This window comes from Apteryx mantelli, chromosome Z, assembly GCF_036417845.1.
Source record: "Apteryx mantelli isolate bAptMan1 chromosome Z, bAptMan1.hap1, whole genome shotgun sequence".
In the NCBI taxonomy this organism is placed as follows: domain Eukaryota; kingdom Metazoa; phylum Chordata; class Aves; order Apterygiformes; family Apterygidae; genus Apteryx; species Apteryx mantelli.
The window spans coordinates 43,169,894-43,186,797 of NC_090020.1; the positions used below are offsets into that span (position 1 = coordinate 43,169,894).

Here is a 16,904-nt window from a genome sequence, read left to right on the forward strand (position 1 = left end):
TGTATTGAGCTGTGCCTAGGGGTGGATGAAGAGCGAGTCGAGAGCTTATGGGTAAGGATCAAAGGGCAGGCTAGCATGGGTGACACTGTTGTGGGTGTTTACTACCGGCCACCTGATCAGGATGAGGAAGTCGATGAGGCCTTCTACAGACAACTGGAAGTAGCCTCACGATCCCAGGCCCTGGTTCTCATGGGGGACTTCAACCACCCCGATATCTGCTGGAAAGACAACACAGCTAGGCACAAACAGTCCTGGAGGTTCCTGCAGAGCATTGGTGACAACTTCTTGACACAGGTGGTGGAGGAGCCAACAAGCAGAGGTGTGCTGCTGGACCTCGTACTAACAAACAAAGAAGGACTGGTGGAAGATGTGAAGGTTGGGGGCTGCCTTGGCTGCAGTGACCATGAGATGGTGGAGTTCAGGATCCTGCGAGGAGGCAGCAGGGCACCAAGTAGGATCGCAACCCTGGACTTCAGGAGAGCAAACTTTGGCCTCTTCAGGGACCTACTTGGAGGAATCCCATGGGTGAGGGCCCTAGAAGGAAGGAGTGTTCAAGAGAGCTGGTTAATATTCAAACATCACTTCCTCCAGGCTCAAGAGCGGTGCATCCCTATGAGTAGGAAGTCAAGCAAAGGAGGCAGGAGACCTGCATGGATGAGCAAGGAGCTCCTGGCAAAACTCAACCAGAAGAAGGAAGTCTACAGAAAGTGGAAAGGGGGACAGGCCACTTGGGAGGAATATAGGAATGTTGTCAGAGTATGCAGGGATGCAACGAGGAAGGCTAAGGCCCGTTTGGAATTAAATCTGGCTAGAGATGTCAAGGACAGCAAGAAGAGCTTCTTCAAATACATCAGCAGTAAGAGGAAGACTAGGGAAAATGTGGGCCCTTTGCTGAATGGGGTGGGTGCCCTGGTGACGAAGGATGCAGAGAAGGCAGAGTTACTGAATGCCTTCTTTGCTTCAGTCTTTACTGCTCAGGCCAGCCCTCAGGAACCCCAGACCCTGGAGGCAAGAGAGAAAGTCTGGAGAGAGGAAGACTTTCCCTTGGTGGAGGAGGAGTGGGTTAGAGATCATTTAAGCAAACTTGACACCCACAAATCCATGGGCCCTGATGGGATGCACCCACGAGTGCTGAGGGAGCTGGCGGACATTATTGCTAAGCCACTCTCCATCATCTTTGAAAGGTCATGGAGAACAGGAGAGGTGTCTGAGGACTGGAAGAAAGCCAGTGTCACCCCAGTCTTCAAAAAGGGCAAGAAGGAGGACCCAGGGAACTACAGGCCAGTGAGCCTCACCTGCATCCCTGGAAAGGTGATGGAGCAGCTCATCCTGGAGGCCATCTCCAAGCATGTGGAGGAAAAGAAGGTGATCAGGAGTAGTCAGCATGGCTTCAGCAAGGGGAAATCATGCCTAACCAATCTGATAGCCTTCTATGATGGAATGACTGGCTGGGTAGATGAGGGGAGAGCAGTGGATGTTGTCTACCTTGACTTCAGCAAGGCTTTTGACACTGTCTCCCATAGCATCCTCATAGAGAAGCTCAGGAAGTGTGGGTTAGATGAGTGGACAGTGAGGTGGATTGAGAACTGGCTGAATGGCAGAGCTCAGAGGGTTGTGATCAGCAGCGCAGAGTCTAGTTGGAGGCCTGTAGCTAGCGGTGTCCCCCAGGGGTCAGTAGTGGGTCCAGTCTTGTTCAACTTCTTCATCAATGACCTGGATGAAGGGACAGAGTGCACCCTCAGCAAGTTTGCTGACGATACAAAACTGGGAGGAGCAGCAGATACACCAGAGGGCTGTGCTGCCATTCAGAGAGACCTGGGCAGGCTGGAGAGGTGGGCAGAGAGGAACCTCCTGAAGTTCAACAAAGGCAAGTGCAGGGTCCTGCACCTGGGGAGGAATAACCCCATGTAGCAGTACAGGTTGGGGGTTGAGCTGCTGGAAAGCAGCTCTGCGGAGAAGGACCTGGGAGTGCTGGTGGACACCAAGTTAAGCATGAGGCAGCAATGTGCCCTTGTGGCCAAGAAGGCCAATGGTCTCCTGGGGTGCATCAGGAAGAGTGTTGCCAGCAGGTCGAGGGAGGTGATCCTCCCCCTCTACTCAGCCCTGGTGAGGCCCCATCTGGAGTACTGCGTCCAGTTCTGGGCTCCCCAGTACAAGAGGGATGTGGCCCTACTGGAGCAAGTCCAGCGAAGGGCCACAAAGATGATTAGGGGACTGGAGCATCTCTCTTATGAGGAAAGGCTGAGAGAGCTGGGCCTGTTTAGCCTGGAGAAGAGAAGGCTGAGAGGAGATCTTATCAACGTGTACAAGTATCTGAAGGGAGGGTGTCAAGAGGATGGGGCCAGACTCTTTTCAGTGGTGCCCAGCGACAGGACGCGAGGCAACGGGCACAAACTGAAACACAGACACTTCCATCTGAACATGAGGAAATACTTTTTCACTGTGAGGGTGACAGAGCACTGGAACAGGTTGCCCCGAGAGGTTGTGGAGTCTCCTTCTCTGGAGATATTCAAAACGCGCCTGGATGCAATCCTGTGCAATGTGCTCTAGGTGACCCTGCTTGAGCAAGGGGGTTGGACTAGATGATCTCCAGAGGTCCCTTCCAACCTCAGCGATTCTGTGATTCTGTGAACATGCACACACATGAAAATTCCCCACCATTTGGGGAGCCCAACTGGTACAGTCTGTGTTGATTTACAGGGTTATTCAGCCAGAAGAAGTGCTTAAATATGTTACATGGTTGGTGAAAGGCTACCACAAAGTTATTTGAAATGGAAAAAGGTGATATAATAAATAACAACCTAACCCAAGTGATGAAAAATGCTGTATCATTTTTCTAGGTACCGCCTGACCAAAATTGCTGTAGACTCTGCTGCTGGGCCATATCAGAACTGCACTGTGGTTTTCTTGGGATCAGAGAAGGGAATCATCTTGAAGTTCTTGGCCCAGACAGGAAACAGCGGTTTCCTAAATGATAGCCTTTTCCTGGAGGAGATGAACGTTTACAATCCCGAAAAGTTTGTATCTGATTCTTTGTACTCATGTATGGGCAGCTTTGACACTTCTGATTTCCCAGAGAGCAGGTTGCCCTATGAAAAGGAAAATGGCTGCAGAAGCCAAGTCTTTTGAGTCATTTTAAATGTTTGTTTGGGGGGGATGTCTGGTTGTGAGTCTCTATGTGGAAATAAAATATTTTTTATTCAATATGTGTAGAAAATAGACCATCCTACCCAGCAGTTGATGGATAATTAAAAGTGAAATTCAGCAAAGAAAAGACTGATTTCCTAATCCTATAAATAACCTAATTCCAACCAACTCACCAACCAGCAAGCCGCTCTCCAAGGGAAATTTCCTGGATTTCAGCCTTCCTCAAATATGCCTAGGGAGGTTTTGAAGTATGCCATAAACATGCAGACATTTCAGCTACTTTGAGTGCTGGAGAAGAAAAAACACAAAACCTGCAGGGCCCTCAGAGAGCTTGTCTGGTGTGCAGTCCCTCTCTACTACTTCTTGTTCCCCTGTCCCATGCATTTTTTACACTTGCTTAAATAACTTTTTATCAGTATTTCTGATGCCTGTTGTGTATTCTTTCTCTTTGGCTTGATCAGTTCTCCTTTTCTCAGTGGTTTTTTTTTTTTTTTTTTTCCCCAACTTGAGGAATCATGAAGTAGTCATCTGGTTTCCTGGCAGAACTCATTTATAACATTATCTCACTTTGTCAAACCAGGTGCAGTTACGACGGAGTGGAAGACAAGAGGATTATGGGTATGCAGCTTGACAAACAAAGCAGCGCCCTTTATGTTGCCTTCTCTACCTGTGTCATAAAGGTTCCCCTGGGACGTTGTGAGCGTCATGGCAAGTGTAAAAAGTATGTGTTTTGTGGTAGCACTTGCCCTGTTGTCAGAAGCCCTGGTGCCAGGTGTACAGAACACTAGAGGACTCAAGAATGCCTCATTTCCTTTTTTCCTAAGGGCCTGCATAGCGTCCAGAGACCCGTACTGTGGCTGGGTGAAGGAGAGTGGGGCATGCACACAGCTGGTGCTTGGTGCTAAGTAAGTAATGGCTTTCACTGGATGGACTGTGAGACTCCAACAGTGGCGCCAGACAGATTTGGACAGAGTTGTTTGAAACATGGGACTCTTAGGGAAGAAAAATGTGTGAAGTATTTGTTTCTGCCTTATTTGCTTTCTCTGAAATTTCTTGGTGTTTTTTCATGCTAACTCTCAGCTGATTGGTAACTGTCAAAAGAGGAGGAAGAAGAAAATGAAAGAACCATACTAAGGGCCACGTGTTGTTGAAAGAAGGGAACTGGATAAGTATGTCTGGACCAGCCCCCACTGGAGCCATCACAGCTGGTTAAAGAGGCAATAGAATCCAAATTAGGTTACTGAAGCGGTTTGTCCACTGGAAACAAAACCAGTCCTTCTAATTTACTGTGCATTACTAAGAGGAATCACAAAGCACAGTTAGAGCTGAAAGCAGATTCAGAGAAGTGCTTTGCTTAACAGTAGAATTTAGTTTTTTATAGTAACAAAAGGCTCTGAGAGCTTGCTTTAAATACAGTTACTAAAGCCTCTTTGCAGGGAACAGATCCACTTCAGAGCTCTCTTTTCTTGGCCACATATGACACACCTCACACTTTGAGATATGGTTATATTTTCTCAAGATAGTAGTATAAGTGTGGTGTAAACATCAGATAACCTCAATAGCCCTGCACCAGTCCAGCTTAACCCTACTTCTGTTTTGGTCTTCAGTAAACAGAATGGATGAGTTATCATTCATATGCTTGTATCAGGTTCTTAATTTGCTATTTTAATTTAGATTGTTTTATTAAAGTTCCAGTATGGACATTATAACTATATCTATATATGCATTATTATGAGAGTGTGGATTGTTCCTGACAGATCATTTGGTAAAATAATGTTAAAGTCCATCTGTGTGTATATCAGTTTTTCTCAAAAACTTACAAACATTCTCAAAGTATTTGAGGTTTTTTCCCATTTGCCATAGCAAGATTTTCAGGATTTCTGTACCTTACTTGCAAAAGTGGCTCCCGTATTTACGAACAGATTCGTGAAGACAGAGGCAGTGGAGCTTGCTGTGGTGCAGTCCACAGGTGAGCTAGGCAGGTAGCTCTCAGTCCAGTGCATAGCTCTTAGGAAGGAAATCCAGAACAACTGTTAAGCTGACTGGTGAGCTTCTAAATTACCCAACAGGAACAGACTTCAGGTGCCCTTCTGGAGTAGGTGGCAGTTGAACAGGAATTTTAAGAACCTAGAGTCCAGAGCTAGGTGCCTACAAGAGTACTTAGGCCTTAAGGGCACAATCCTAACTAATGCAGATGATAGCTTGTGCTGGAGGTTTTCCAAGGCGCTTGTCACTCACCACTGACTATACAGGGAACTTGGAAGAACAGCTTCACTAGTTATCAAAATCACAGGCACAGGTAAGGAGCCTAAATTGGGGGTGTCAGCTAGAAAAGCCTGTAAGTATTTATAGATAGAGTTTAAGTTCAGTGGAATTCCTTTTGCAATCTGGGCTTTAGGCCTTGCAATTTTGTTCAGTGCAGTACCTAAATATCCTTTAAAATGCAGGTTGCGTCATCAGAAGCCAAAGAACAATTAAGAGATGACGAATAAATGCCTATGTTGCAATTTTTCAAGCTGTGTGTGGGAGTTCCAAAGAAATGGCCGGTTTCACTGTGTCTTCATTTCAGTTGTAGATGTGATAATTTCTTTCTGGTAGTGTCTGTGACTGTTGTTATTCATACCATTATGTTTCTTTCTATTATTTAGACTGGCATTTGAACAGGACATAGAACATGGCAATACAGATGGCCTGGGTGACTGCCAAAGTAAGCAAAGCTTTTACCCTCCATTTATCCTGTGTTACAGAATCTTTCTGACTGCCTCAAATCACCATTACCTGTCAGGTGTTCTCTTGTAGCAATGTAAGCCGCAACAAGGACATTAACTGTGGCTAAAGAAGCAGGTTCAAGAGGAACACTTGTTTAAACTTGTTTAAAGAAAATATCCCAGTTGGTGTGATTTGTACAAACACCGGACTTCATAATGGTTATGTGGTGAGAAAACCACGGCTTTAGAGGATATTGATTATAGCAATGACACAATGAACTGGATGTTCTTTTTCTTTATCAGCCGCAATGGATGGGCTAGTTTGTTTATGTAGATGTGCAGAAAGGGCTTGGTTTCTTGTTGTAGATGATGACTTGGACTGCACTCCCATGCAAGACAGGGAGACAGTGAGAATGCCTCTTTGGTTTGGGATCCAGAATCAAGAAGTGGGAAATATTTAATTTGTGGATCTTACTGGATTTTACACACAAGCTGGACAAGCTAGTACTGCTAAGTGTGAGACGCTACTGATCCTACCAAAGGAACCTTAATGATAAAACTTAGGTACTAACAAAGTGAGTGGGAAGTGTCCTTTAAACGTTCGTGTTTTGCACTGAGGTACTTAAAAGTACCTTGCTTGCACTGCATGCAAAGAAACTTTGCATGCTGATTTCTGAGCCTTCAAGAATACCAACAGCTGTGTTAAGACAGCTCTCATTCCAAATGTTCTTGTCAAGTTTGGTTTAATTCTGAGCCCCAAATATTATTTATAAACTTTATGACACCAAGAATCACATTCTTTTTGGTGCAATTTGCACTGGTGCATGTAGATGCAGTAAAAGGGCTGAAGCTGAGGAGGTAATGTACAGTGAGTCATGACTTTTGGAATGGAGAGCAAAATAACAGAGGGCTGGAGCGTGCCCCAGGATACAGTGCAGGCCAGTTTCTATGGGGAATGCCAGAGCCTTCCCATGCTTTGCGCATCCTTATTCTAGGGTCATTTATTATTGTGATCACTGTGCTTGAGGGAGTTCAAGGATTTCAGCCTCTACATGCCTCCATCTTAGCTACACCTCCCTCTGCTTTTGCCCTAAGATAAGATTACTTGGGCAGTCTGTTTTTTGAATGAGGTGTACACACAGTCCCTCCTGTGCCCCCTGTAAAATGGGATAGCACCAAAATCAGGTCACTACCCAGCTGGTACAACTTTGCCCTTTTCAGATATCAGCTTAGTTCTGCTCTTCTCGGCCAGATAGGTTAGACAGGAGTAGAGTGTACGTAATATCAGTTATATATGAAAGAAGAGTAGGAAATGATTCAGAAACAGCAAGTTGTGCTCATGGAGAGAGATCCACTCCTGTGCAGGGAACAACAAAGCCAATACCCTGCTTAAATTCCCCTTAAAACCTGAATGATGCTTTGAACCTTGGCATTGCACAGGGGTAGATTTCACTCCCTGCTAACCCAGCTGATCTTACTACTTCATGTGATCTTGTATCGTGTGAGTTTTGTCCTCATTGACTCACACTGCTGGCTGCATCACTTGATGTGCCTTGCATTTAAATTAGGACTTGATCTTGCAAAGACAGCCATGGCAGAGAGAAAACTGGTCTTCTGACTTGGTATCCCTTGCAGAGGGCCAGTTATGAACACTTTAAGGTCAGACATTGTTTTCGGGTATGTCTGAATGTTGGTTTTGCCTGGGTCCTTAGGGTACTAATCACATACATATAAATATCAGCTGAAGCATAAAAGGTTGCTAGCAGCAAACAATTAAAAAGAAAAAAAAGAGAGAGAAATAATGATTTTTCCCCTGTTATTTGTCTTTCAGATTCCTTCGTAGCCCTGAATGGTAAGGAAGTTCTTAGTTTCATTATTTATTGTCAGCAAGTCAATTCTGGAGGAATCATTTTTACTAAACTTTGAAGTATTTTCACGCTTCTGTTTTATTTAATGTTTCTTCCCAATTTATTTTTTTCATAGACATTTCAACTGCTTCACCTGATCATGAAATGTCTTACAACACAGTGTATGGTCAGTTTATGGATGTTTTAAAAAATTCTCCCCAGATCCTTGTGTTAGCTAGTAGTTCCTGTCCTCAAATAGTCATTACCCTTTTTTATTTGTTTTGTCTTGTTTTTGAGGGCCTGATTCACTAATTGCAAATAGGGTTAAGCCGTACCTCTTGACTTTCAGTCCCTCTTTTCTTAGTCCTTCCTCAACTGAATTAAAGTCAAGTCAACTCAATTGAATTAAAGTCATGTTTGGCCAATTTTAACAGCACTCCAGCAAACATGATAAAGAGCATGCTTCATCTGAACACTCAGGAGAAGAACACTTAGGTATAGTGATACATCTTATCTGTTCACTGGAAAAAAGAAGATAGCACCTTGGATCCCACTCGTGATTTGTCCAGGCTGGTGTCTTGACTGTGACAGCAGCCAGTCACTGATACCTCAGGGAAAGGAGCAGAACCGTCCCTGGGTTAAAGAAAGAGCTTTTATGAGGAAAATTGTGCTGTTACCACATCAGCTGTGGCTGGATTATGCCTTGAATCTTAAAGGTTTCTGTCACTACTACAGTGAGTCATTTATGTCACCTGCACTTGCAATATCTTAATGCCCTGATGGTGTCTGGTCTGTGAGAACAAGGGGTTCACACAACAAATTAAATGACCAGAGCTGAAGAGGAGCATTCCTGGTAGCCTAGAGTAGTAGTCTCCCTCCAGGCAACTGTTAATCTGCATTCACAGTGCAGATTTGCACCACTTTGCTCAGTCTGTTTGGAAGTGGATTACACTAAAGTATAAGTAGGCACTTGGAGTGCAGAATAAGTGTCTACATGGGGAATTACTGTAGAATAAATAATTGCTTTAAATTCAAACCTAGAATTACATTGCAGTAGCTTCTTTTTGTAGACAGCCTGAACAAAGACAAGCACTCACAAGCTAAGAGGATGTGTAGTGTTGCTCCCAGTGAAGTCAGTGGCAAATTTCTGTATGGGATGGGAGCTTACTTGTGAGGTTTCTTTGAGGCAGTACAAGACTAACAGTCCATCAAAGCTGGGGCAATTACCATATGTTTGGCTGAATGTAACTAGATATAGGTTAGTGTGCAGTTGTGATGGTGCACATTAGATTGATCCCTTCGTCTTGTGCCTGCGAAATATGTAAGTACAAAACAGAACCAACAACAGCTCAGTAAAGCAGAATATAAATAACTGCAGGCACAGTAATACTGCTCAGTGCTAAAAAGAAATAAATTCCCCATTTTTTATTATTATCAGGAAATGGAAAATGTACAGGTGAAACTTGTTTGCAAGTATGATAATGAAAACCAGTGAAGGCAGTATATGCAAAATCAAAGACAAGTTGAGACATTGTAATGTATGGAAGGCTGATGGTTTCATCTGAATATACAGCTTGTACTTTCTTTCAGTTGAAAACTGTTATATTTCCAATACACAAAGCAGTAATTAAAGAATAATAATGAAATCCATACTGCTGAGTCTGAAGAAAAAGAAAATGGCCTTGGGCATAGTGCTGATGTACCAGGAATGTCTTGGGATTCCCACTTCTAAGTGCACCAATAGGCTACACAGCTGTAGCTGTGGGGCTGTAGTTCTGGATCCCATTTGCTACCATAGTAATAGGGACTCTAGCAAAAGCGAATCATTTCATCTGACCATAGAATCAGGAAAAAGGCCCAAATGAGAGGCAAAGTGAAAAAAGCTGCAGTCCCAAAGGGCATAGGTAACAAAAGGAGTCAGTTCTACTGTCTACCCATGTCAAGCCCAAACACAGATGCCATTTACTGAACTCAGTTCTTAAAATAGGATCCTACTACCAGAGGCAATGGAGAAATGCTGAGCCAACATTGTTTGGTTCTCATTCATGCCCTGTCTTTCACAGGTGATTTCACTGACATTCCTCAGGTAGATCATGATACATGGTCACTAGGCAAGACAGCTCTTCTTTTATGAGTTCAGTTGAAATACCAGTTCTGATGTTACTGCATAGCTGGCAGTCAGTCTTTTCACCTACTATGCACTCAGGCAAAATACTTAAGGAAAATGTATTAGTCACCTCTATTCATCTTCCACATGAGGAGTGTAAAAAAAAAATTCCAATATTACTCAGTAAACCAGTCTCAGTAAATATGCTCATGTTTTCTGTTATGACTGCTCTGAGTCTTTTTTTTTTTGCATGAGAAAGCTAAATTTTTATAAATGGTGCTTTTTGTGTTATTGAATACAATTAAATGCATAAGTAAATGGTATTTCATAATGGATTAAACCTCAGAACAGTGAGGTATACCAGAATGCCAATCAAGTGAATGCTCGGGGTGCCCTTTGGATCTGGTGGGTTAAATATATCCAAAGGCATCTGAAACTCCAGATGCAAAAGATGTCTTAAAGCCTAATTCTCCTCTCACTTGATTTATACTCGTATAAATCAGCTCACTTCAGTGGACTTACTGCCAATCTGTACCAGTGTAAGTGAAAGGAGAATCAAGACCTTAATCTTTGTATTCTTGGCATCAGCCTCCTCCTGAATTTGGCAGATGGGCTCCCTTTTCTGGGGCAACCTCACAAGATCAGTTGTAAACAAGCAACAAAGTGCAGAGTCCACAGATGACTGTTCAAGTACATTCCCTTTTCACACCCAAGGAGAAGATAGCATGCTGAAGGTCTGGCTGCAGAAGGTCAGAGAGAAATGATGCAAGAGCCACTGACTTGAATAAAAAGGTTAGGCTAGATTCCTCTGCAAAATTGTAAGCAGCTTCAATTACATTTGGAAATATCAATTCTTAGTGAATTGGGCCCTTACTTTACCCCCTAGCCATATTCCTTTCTTCCTCTGTAGTATTGATTTAGCCTTTCCCTCTAATTGTCTAATTAGGTTGCTATAGCTGTTAATAGGATATTGTGTGGACATCTTAACCTCTAGTATCCTAATGACTTGTGCATATTAGAACAACTATCAAATACATATTGAATCCCTGTCTTTGTTTTAAAGCAGAAGAAAAATCTCCTTATATTTTACAAGTACACTTCAGAATGAGCTGTAGTTACAGAAGTGCAGCCCTTCTGAATCATTATCCATGCTCATAGACATGAAGTGTTTTTACTCTCCATGTATTACTGTGATTACAGCATTCCAAATGAAAAGTTTTGTGAATAATTGAAGCACCTAAAATAGTTTTTTTTAAGTGTATGTTGTTTTTACATATTTGCTTTAAACAGAGAAGTTTAGAAAGCACTGTACCTGCAGTTTTTTCAGATGGATTGTTTTAAAACAAAGGCAGAATTGTTATTTTAGATGTTTAGGTGTATTAAAACCTAGCCTATGTCAAAATAGAGGTACTGGCCGCATGTCACATATGCTAAAGCCTCCTTGAATTACAGCAAAGCCTATTTATGTAGTCAGAGTGGTAAAAATGGTGTAATGAAAAACAGGCCCATTATGTTTTGCAAGCTATACGGCACATTGTGAAGGTTTAATAATGGCTGTGAGTGAAAGGACCAGGACTAGGTTGCCTGCCACTTCAGTCTTTTCTCTGTTTATGAGAGTCACTTAACTAGCTCATACATCTGTGGTGCCACTCTGCTTAAAGGTGATTTCACACGGTGGGACTGACTATGCAAACACAAGACACAGTAATATTGCTTATGGGACCAGCCACTGCCCAGTAGTAAGTGTTTGCAGAATATGGCTCTCACACAAGTGAGAAAGGTTATTAAACTCTAATCTGCTCCTGCCCTGCTTCCTCTCTCTAGTAAATCAAATGGAAGAAAGTTTGTCTCAATACATGTGGAAAATTGCTTCTCAATGTGTACTAGACTAACACATTAGTAACAGAGCATATAGTCTGATTTCTCACATTTGTGTGAAACCCTTCTCTACCTAACCACCATCTGGTACACATTAATATCATCACAAAGCCTTAGCTTTCCATTACCAAGGAGTTCTCCATGTATTTGTAGCATATGGTTCAGGAAATCTTTTTGCAGAAAATGTGTCCCTAAGGCATATATTTCCTCTAGATTACTGTATTAAGAAATGTTTTTCTTTAACCATACTTATGGCTTTTCCTTAAAATTGCCACTTGAACACACCTAAATTGAAAGTGTCTGGACAGAGATATGAGCATAAAATGCATATCAAACGCATATATAAAATATGACTGCTACTTGGCAAGACTTTCTTCTCTTCTACTTCCTTATCAAGCTATGACTAATTGCTTTCTTATGTTGAGTGCAGCACTATTTGTAGGCTGACCAAATATTGTACACATTATTGTGGTTGTTGAATGAGGTATTAACTTGGAGACTGGAATCCCATGAATGTTGGCAGTACAGTTTAGTCTTTAGGGAAAAGAAGACATGGAAAGCTCATAATTTCCACTTTCTGGCCTGTTTTCTGTCCCATTGTTTCTCTTATTTCTTGGGGACGAGTACAGGAGTTGACAAGCATAAAATGGTATAGAAGTGAAAGCTTTACCACTCCAGCATATTCTTGCTTCAAGGGAGCACATGCTTTCTCTAGCTGGATCTGTACCAGTCCTGTTGGAAACAGGCAGCCCTGTGGAACTGCTGCAGAGCAGGCAGCAAATTTGGATCGGAATCCATCTGTCTAACTGTTACCAATATATCCAGCCATGCTCTGCGGCTTATGGAAACCTTTTAGAAGTGGATAATCTGCTTGGCTTCACTTTTCTATTTGAGCAACATTTAAAAACTTCATCTTCAAACAAAATACAGCCTCTAATTTGCAGTGTTAAAGAAAGACAGCGGGTGGAAAACCACACTTCCGATCATGAGGGACAGAAGGTAATACAGTGCCCTTCTCAGTTTAATCCTTCAGCCTGAGATCCATGCTACATTAATCATGTTAATGATCAGCTGTAGCATCTGAAGGCTGGATCCATAGTGAAAACACTGTGAATCTGACCAACTTTCCCTGCAAAGTGTAACAAAATGCAAAATTAAGTCCAGAGTGCTGTCCAAATACAATTCAGAGTACAATCCTTTGCAGTAAATCAGAAAGGCCCCTCGAAAGTATATGGAATAGCACAGACATCTTTTCCAAGATCATTAATATTCAGCAGGACTTCCTTAAATCATAGCAGCATCTTAGTAGAAGTTACAGCTTTTTGGCAACTTCATTGATAGTTCAACCTTGTGAAGCGTTAAAAGGGCTAGATAAAACAAAGGACGTGGGTGCATTGAAAAGCTTGTTAACATTGGTGACCAACATTTAGATTTTTATTTGCTAGAATGGAATTAGGCATCTTAGGTACATCGACTCTCTATGCACAGCAGAGAATTAAGCTTCTCAGAGCAGAGTCCAGAATGGCTAAGATTCAGAAGCCACCAAAATCAGCCTTTTCTAGATACAGTTTCTCAAAGCTTTATTTTTATCCAGTGACTGTTTAGTATAAAACACTGAAGCACAGTCTCCTTCCTTCCCAGCTTTATGCCTTCACCATGAGGTTCCAAATTTGGGTTCCTTGTGTTGCTGCCATGAGGCTCCAAATTTGGGCTCCTTTTGTTGCTGTATCTCTGCCCCATGGAGCTGTGAATTCTTTTTCTGAGCAGTTCTTTTTTTGATACAACATAAGGGAAGGAATGGAAAGTCCCCTGCTAGAGCAGCCTGTAGCCTGGTAAGTGGACTCCTCTCTAAGGGAGACTCCCATCTAAGGAAAGAAAACTAAGTTGCTAGGCTGTTCGAAAGAAGCGGGGAGCAAAGGAGTGCTGGTATGAGCCTATCTAGCAGGATCTCGAAAGAAAGCATTATCACCATTTCTATCTGTGAGTAATCTGATTCTGTTAGTTTAAGTCTGAGCATGTTTTGAAAATGCCTGTCTTGTTGGGTTCTTTAAGGAAAGTAGGTAAAGGGAAATGTAGTTATGCCAGGCAAATTAACTAGGACCAGAGCTATTTGAGTCCTGCTGAAAATGACTCATTTTGATCACATGCCAAAAGGGAACTTTCAGAGACACCTGGAATTTTAAGGTCAAAATGTTGTGGTGTTACTGGAGTTTGGGAGTTCCAGATTGCAACTTTAGATTCAGAGACCTAGACAGCAAGTACATCACACTTTGGGTGCTGAGGTACTTCTCGGGATATAGCTGTAAAGGACATTAATTTACAAATACTTCTCTGCCCAAGCCAAACTGCTGTTAATATTGCCTTGTGTTTCCAGCAGGGCATGTTCTGTAAACATGGTGTTTGTTAGGGTGTACTCAATCAGAAGGGATTTCCTCAGCATGCTTATTAAGAACAGCAATAATGATGTCTAGGATAGCAGTAAAACTTAGTGAAACAAGGCTATAAACTTCTCCTAAATTTCTCCAGTCAAGATGATTGTGCTGAACTTCAATACCTATGTGACGAATAGGAAGTGGATTAGATTCTAAACATTTCTCCTTAAAAAGGGCAAGTGAATGTTTGAAGGGGTCCAGAATGAATAAAAATGCCAAATCTCTGCCTAAAGAGGGCTAATAGCCAAATGTGATTTGAAGGCTGTAGCAGTAGCTGCTGAAATCATGAATTCTTGAACAGATTCACATAGTAACGTATTGCCCTCACTGTTAATTCGAGCAGAAATAATGTTCAGTTTCTTGCTGGCTCTCCTTATCTCAGAGCCATTTTAGAATATCTCCTTGGACAAGACCCATGAAGAGCGTGCGCGTGGGTGTGAGCCGCTGACAGGCCTTGTACGTGTGCCATCCGAAGGGCAATGCCCCAGTGCGAACACACAGGTTCTGGGCAGCCTTTTATCCCCTCTGGGACAGGAGGCAGAGAGTTGCTGATGACATCATTTTGTAGTTCATCTGGCATTTCCCTTTAGTTTTGGCCTTATTAGAAGTTGTTTCGTTTTAACACTTAAATTGTTTTTTTTAGTTGTTTTTTAACAAAACAATTGCCAAATGTTGTGGATTTACACTTCAGTGTCAGTCAAGGCTGTATACTGAATTCAGCTGAAAGAACATTTGACTCAAATGAAGTGTGCTCACACTGTTCTGCACTCATTCAACTCTGCTGAGTAAAAACACACAGCTTTGAATTCAGCCGCAGCCAAAGGCGTGTGCATACCTATTAACAATGGTTTGTCTGGCTGATCTGAAAGGTTCAAATTCTGTACTTCCTTTGGGCAGTGCTTTGAAAGACTTTTAAAACATTGCTGAGTCTAAGACATTCATCCATCACTGAGGAAAAGCGATGCTTACCTCCTGAGATAGTGTGGTAAGTGACTAATGAGACTTGTCTTCCCTAACTGTATTTATAATGTAAACAGGACACTCCAGTTCACTAGTTCCAAGCACCACCACTTCTGACTCTCGCGCTCGACAGGGTTATGATGCTAGGGGACGCATGCTGGATTGGAAGGATCCGGTTCACTCATCTGAAAATACAGATCCGTATGTGGCAGTTTCATCCCATAATCATCAAGACAAGAAGGGTAAGGCCTTGGAAATGACTTCCTGTGGTGGAGAGGGAGGGGGGGGAGGACTAAGGTGTAACCGCTTCCAGCTGGCTCAGAGTAACATAATAAAACTCCTTCGCTATAGTTAAAAGCTTATCGTAAAGCAGAAACTAGATGGCCAATCTCAGACTCAGTCTTAGATACTCGCTGCCTAAGGAAACCACACAAAACAAATAGAAGTGTATGCCTTTGCAGTTTGTTGTGCATGTAGATGAAGAGGAGGGAGACAGTGGGGATTTAACTCTGTTTAAACTTGATCTTCCCTGTTGTCTGACTACATAAGATTTGTGGCTTTCCATCGTTCTTAAGTGTGCACTTCTACATTGCCTTTTTGTCTGAATTCCCGGGACGGCACAACAGATCGCAGCTAATTTCACGTTATTTCTGTCTGAGTTAGGGCAACAGTACTCTCACTGACAGACAGAGGTACTGCAGCACAAAGGTTTGCACTAATTTAACTCAGTAGAGTTGAAATAACACAGGTCCTAGTAACTGGACCTAAGTCCCAATGTCTTCAGTGAGACCTGAGCATCAAATACTTTTGAGAATCGGAGCTGAGGAGATCGTTAGCTTATTTCAAAAGACACTTAGGTGACTGCTGGGGGAGACAGATTCTGTGTAGCATTTTTAAAGCCTCAAAAGGTTAGAATTTAGGTGTTGTTTCAAAGTGTTGAGTACCGTGCTTCACTTTGAAGCACTCTTCTGTCTAATACAAGTGTCAGCCCTGTCACTTGGCCTCCAGTCTTCCTTTGCTATACATGAGGAGAATTAGGCAGAAAATTGCCTAAACTTGCCACTTGAGCTGCTTAGAAAAGGAGAAGTTCTTCTCCTAAATAGGGGTGATGGTGCTCCATCAGTTTATGATGGCCCTCATCATTCTATCAGCTCTTTTTAATCAGTATCTCAAAGAGGTTAAAATAGTTTCTTTGTAAATTGGAGACTTAGATCCAAATAGCTCCTCTGCCTGGAGAAATTTGACTCCCTGTTCTTCTTCTCTAGGGTGTTCTCAGGTCTGTTCTTTCAGTCTCTTCTCTGTTGAAGATGTTCCACCCTGTACGGACTAATTAAGTACACAGTGGGCCAGAAGGAGGATGTTTATAAGCAGAACTCACTTGCCGAGTGGTTAGGGTATGCACCACGGGTGAGGACACACATGGGCTTCAGCCCTTGCTGCTATGAATACTTTATATAAAACACTTAAAATATTAATTGAAATGTGGATTCCAGTCTCTATTGTTCATGCATTTTACATGAAAAAGTCATTAGATAAAAGCATCAGCTGTTCTTAGAGAAGCTACTAGTATGCCGGACCTCCTGCTCTGTGTTTTCTGCTCAAGCTACTAGGTTACTAAATCATGCTCCTTCCCCTCTCTCTGACCCATTGAATCTCTGAATTCTCTACATGTGCTGTGGAGAGTTTAAGCAGAGGGTAGTAAGCATGTTAACATTGCAGAACAGCTTTTAGCAGAGCTGCACAAACAGCTGACAGCAGTCTGGACCCAAACTATGAATTCATAGTGCCTGGAATTCACAACTGCTCCAGACACACAGTGCCTCCC

The 16,904-nt window shown here is 42.5% G+C and overlaps 1 protein-coding gene across 3 annotated transcripts in view; it reads left to right on the forward strand.

The window, feature by feature from the left end:
- Positions 1 to 16,904, forward strand: part of SEMA6A (semaphorin 6A) — a 119,369-nt gene that overhangs the window by 79,427 nt on the left and 23,038 nt on the right. The window contains exons 13-19 of one of the 3 annotated variants that reach the window (XM_067315478.1): positions 2,841 to 3,017; positions 3,728 to 3,868; positions 3,972 to 4,052; positions 5,796 to 5,854; positions 7,687 to 7,707; positions 7,839 to 7,889; positions 15,157 to 15,321. In XM_067315478.1, coding sequence (XP_067171579.1) covers positions 2,841 to 3,017; positions 3,728 to 3,868; positions 3,972 to 4,052; positions 5,796 to 5,854; positions 7,687 to 7,707; positions 7,839 to 7,889; positions 15,157 to 15,321 — 695 coding nt within the window. The remainder of the gene's footprint in view (positions 1 to 2,840; positions 3,018 to 3,727; positions 3,869 to 3,971; positions 4,053 to 5,795; positions 5,855 to 7,686; positions 7,708 to 7,838; positions 7,890 to 15,156; positions 15,322 to 16,904) is intronic. The other 2 variants (XM_067315479.1, XM_067315480.1) reach the window with 2 other exon arrangements.